Here is a 4,582-nt window from a genome sequence, read left to right on the forward strand (position 1 = left end):
ATCTTGCCAAACTGCCCAACCAAAATTATTTTGCCAATTTACATTTCTATCAGTAGGGGAGAGCACCTGTTTCTCTACATTATAGCCCATACTAGGCATATATCTTTGCCAGTCTAATATGTAAAAGCCTCTCAAAGTTTCGTCTACAGCTCAGACCTCACTCCTATGTGTCTTTTCCTATTGTACCCATACTAGAATAGCCAGCCCTCTCTAGAAGAAATCCTCAATATACTTCATGGCCTAACTAAAATTCTTCCTTCCCCGTATCTATCACCCACTTCTATTCCACTCCATCATTATTCCTTGGTTTTCTGAAACACTTCTGGTTTTTCCTACACACTGGGCACTTAAAGAACAATTCACAGAAAACTGTGCCTAGTGGGAAATGCAAATGTTCTCTTTTCTTCTTTTTGGTTCTCTGTATTTTCATATGTTCTCGGTAACAGATGCTGCTCTGTAACAAGAAATTTGTTATAAAAATATATTATAACACAAACACAATTGTTTGTTTTACATTATCCTTGCTTTTCCAATTAGCAGTATTTTCAGGTTAGTGGCCGTAGTAGATAAATGTATAAATCATGGTGCCTGCCAAAATATTCACGGCCTATACTGAAGGGAACTGGCCTACTCTGTTCCTGCTGAGGGACCAAGCTCTGATATTCTTTCTTTATTCCAATAATTCTGTCTTTTGCTCCTGATTCACAGTCAATTGGGACAAGGGTGGGCATCCGAAGTACGGTATCCATCCCATACACTACTGGTAACTTATACAAGGGTCTAGCATGGAAAGCTCTAGCCAAGCAAGGATAAAATAGATCAGCATCTCATTTTCAAACATTTAGAACTATGGGAAGAATAAGACTATAGGTAGAAATATGGAAATATTTCCAGAAATATGGAAAGAATCAGACTCTAAGCAGAAATTTGGAAATATTTCTGAAAGTGTAGAAAGGATCAGACTATAGACAGAGGGGGGTTGAAAGGACCGACAGAGGACACACATGAAGTAGAATCAAGGAGTCTGAGGAAGCCAAAATTAAGAATAAGCTAACACTGGGGCACCTAAGTGACTCAGTCAGTTAAGCCTCAGATTTTGGCTTGGGTCATGATCTCGCAGTTGGTAAGTTCAAGTCCCACGTTGAGCTCCGTGCTGATGGCTCAGAGCCTGAAGCCTGCTTTGGATTCTGTGTCTCCCTCTCCCTCTCTCTCTCTTCCCTCCCCTGCTTGTGCTCTGTCTCCCCCTCTCTCTCAAAAATAAACATTAAAATTTTTTTAAAGAATAAGCTAAAATTGTAAGATAGAAAAAGAGGTAAGGAAACCAATGGAAAGTTTAAAAAAATAAGAGTAGACTAAGGGAGAAGAGCTGAATTATGTTTATGCAACAGATTCAGGAGGTCCCTAAAACCTGCCTTTAGAACAACTCTTAAATTCTGATTTCTTTCAAGTTCAGTGCCAGGATAATACCTGTGTTAGATTTCTAAAAGATTCCATTTCCCTTTTGGCCACAAGAATCCTTACAATAATTTCCCCATTCTTTGTGTCAGCCTTTGTGAGGGTGGAATCAACACCACAAGGAAAGACCATACCCATTCTCAAAGGATCCCTCGGACTTATCAATCAAAACACTCGGGAATATTACAGACTGGATCCCATGTGGCACTCTTTAAAATCATATGTCATCACAATTTTTATCTGAGAATAAAAATCTTATCTGAAAAGAAATCCTTCCCCAGAAATACTGAAACTTAATGACACTATCAAGACCCCTCCTGTATTGATTAGATCATTCAAACAGAAAAACAGAAAAGCAATTAAGAAAAAAGAATCCTTCTTATAAAGCTTTTCTTCACTTTTTTCCCTAAAAAAGTTATCCGTATTGGTGCACCTGGGTGGCTCAGTTGGTGAAACGTCTGATTTCAGCTCAGGTCATGATCTCATGGTTTGTGGGTTCAAGCCCCACGTCAGGCTTTGTGCTAACAGCTCAGAGCCTGGAGCCTGCTTCAGATTCTTTGTCTCCCTTTCTCTCTGCCCCTCTCTCCCCTCTCAAAATAAACAAACAAACAAACAAACAAACATTAAAGAGTAATCTGTATTTCCTGAGATGGATAGATGTGCAAAGGTGATATATACGAAAACTTAAAATTCTAGGATTGTGTGTGTGTGTGTGTGTGTAATTATCTCATTTTTGTAAAACAAATTCAATGTGTCTTTGTATGTGTTTGGGAAACAAAGGCTGGAAAGATAAACACCAAACTATCCTCTCTAGAGACTGTGATATATGTATACATGTACTTTATATATATGTGTGTATGATTTTTATAAAAAGAAAAGCAACTATCATCACTACCAAAACATCTCCACAAAGATGTTTAATAATACTTTCAGGAAATTAATACCTGTCAGTCTAAACATAAAAGCATCTTGAGTCTTAAAAAAAATTGGTATGATTATTTTAACCTTTTAAAATGGTACTTATCTTTGTTCCTTAGCTTTTATGGTATTTTAAAAGGGTATAAATTAGCTCTGGCATAGGAGATAATACTCAAATACCAATAGTATTTCAATTAATACACAAAAAAGTAATGGATTTGAGAATGAAAGTTCCATCACAGTCTGATTTTGCAGGTTATGGCTTTGGCCTAAACTAAATGCAGTCAACTTTACATTATCTGCGTAGTAAAGGGAAGCACAGTTCTATAAATAGGAAATAACTGCATTATCATATTTGTATTTAAATAAATCTCATTCTGATGGCCTTAAAGGTGATTATATAAAATAGTGAAAACATCCTTTAAAACATCCTACTATCTGATTTTCCTATCCAAACAAACATTTTCCATACAAAAGATAAGACTGATAAAAAGCAAGCTTTTCTTGGAGCACCTGGGTGACTCAGTCAGTTGAGCATCCTACTCTTGGTTTCCATGCAGGTCATGGTCTCGCGGTTCATGGGTTTGAGCCCCGTGCTGGGCTCTGTGTGCTGACATTATGGAGCCTGCTTGGGATTCTCTCTCATTCTGTCTCTCTGCCCCTCCCCTGCTCATGCTGCTCATTGGTTTTCTCTCTCTCAAAAAAAAAGTTAAAAGAGTTATTATTAATAAAAAGGAAGCTTCTCTTAAAACTTGCTGATTATACCTAGGGCAATAATGCCAAATGGTTACAAACTGGCAGACACAGACACTTGAAAGCTGACCTGCAAGGCTCTGTGAGGTGAAGAGTCTGAGCAAGTAAATATGCTTGGGGAGAAGGAATGGTGAGTAGGGGGAAAAAACTAACTCTGGGTTAAGGCTGTCAAGTTGAGATATATCTAATGGGGAGATGGGCATATAAGGTTAATAGTAGATGGAATGGCGATAAGGGGTGGGTTAGTAGCAAAGGTACCAGTTTTCAGGAAGGAATCTGAGACCTAGCTAGGGAGGGGGTGAGTCATGGAAGAGTCCTCAAAGTGCATGCAAATTCGTATTTCAGTGACTCTACCCATGGCTGAAAGAATCAGTTCTTTGTTCAGCATTTTAAGGGGGGAGATTATGGGTTACGCTATTTGCAAATATGATAACTTGTAAAGTTCTCAAGACATCCTTCTCAACTCTCATAGGTTGGCCAGTTGCCTAGTACACAGCAGAAACTCAGGTATCAGTCATGCAAAAGAATACATAAACAGATGGTGGACATCTCTGGTTAGGAATAATTACTTTAAATTTAAAAGAGATAGACTGTTAATTTATGCCAGGTTTGAAGAAAGATTTTTTTTGAGAGAGCACAAGTGAGGGAGGGGCAGAAAGAGAAGGGGGCAGAGGATCTGAAGTGGGCTCCATGCTGAAAGCAGTAAGCCAATGTGGGCCTCGAACTCAAGAAATAAGAGATCATGACCTGTGCTGAAGTCAGATGTTCAACCAATGGAGCCAGCCAGGCACCCGTCAAGTAAACTTTTAAATTAAGACAAGTAAGACTTTCCTAGAATGGAGTCTGACTTAAATTGTAGGTTTAACTAGCAACTGACTCCTAACCACCCAGCTCACTATAAGGCAACGACTAGCCAAGTTCTCTTCAACCTACAACCTAACTAGCTTCTAAGTGGCAGAAACAAATTTAGGATGGAAACTCTTGTAATCTGCTTTAGGATAGGATCAATTTTAATGCAGGTCAAAACTTAGGTTAAGTTTTAGGGAAAAGTAACTATCAATTCCAATCTACTGGGTCAATGTAAACACTATGATCAATAATAAAAATTCTTAAATTGAAAAGTTGACAAAAATTTGATAGCAGCTTTGATTATGGTCATCTCGAAGTAGTATCACTGGTATCAGATGTCTCACTACACTTTGGCAATTGTCAGTATTGGTGTACCTTTTGTATACTACAATGAAATGATCAAAACTTACTCAGATAATACTAAAAACTACAGAATACAGCTTACTGCTTGTTATACAGCATTTTCCAATGAGCATCCCAACATATCACACACCCCAATAATTCTAAAATCTTACTAGATGCAGTATGAGCTGCTCCACCCATTCCAGGAAATTTGAATCCAAATCCCAAGGCTAAACTGCCAAATGCTCCATTCGAAGTTGTCGGG

The 4,582-nt window shown here is 38.2% G+C and overlaps 1 protein-coding gene across 1 annotated transcript in view; it reads right to left on the reverse strand.

Annotated features, from left to right (window-relative positions):
• Positions 1-4,576, reverse strand: part of NUP62CL (nucleoporin 62 C-terminal like) — a 42,072-nt gene extending 37,496 nt beyond the window's left edge. The window contains exon 1 of the mRNA XM_077745757.1: positions 4,491-4,576. Within this exon, the coding sequence (XP_077601883.1) occupies positions 4,491-4,518 (28 nt within the window). The 5' untranslated portion in view covers positions 4,519-4,576. The remainder of the gene's footprint in view (positions 1-4,490) is intronic.
• Positions 4,577-4,582: the final 6 nt, after the last annotated feature.

This window comes from Crocuta crocuta, unplaced genomic scaffold (assembly GCF_008692635.1).
Source record: "Crocuta crocuta isolate KB4526 unplaced genomic scaffold, BGI_CrCroc_1.0 scaffold1061, whole genome shotgun sequence".
In the NCBI taxonomy this organism is placed as follows: domain Eukaryota; kingdom Metazoa; phylum Chordata; class Mammalia; order Carnivora; family Hyaenidae; genus Crocuta; species Crocuta crocuta.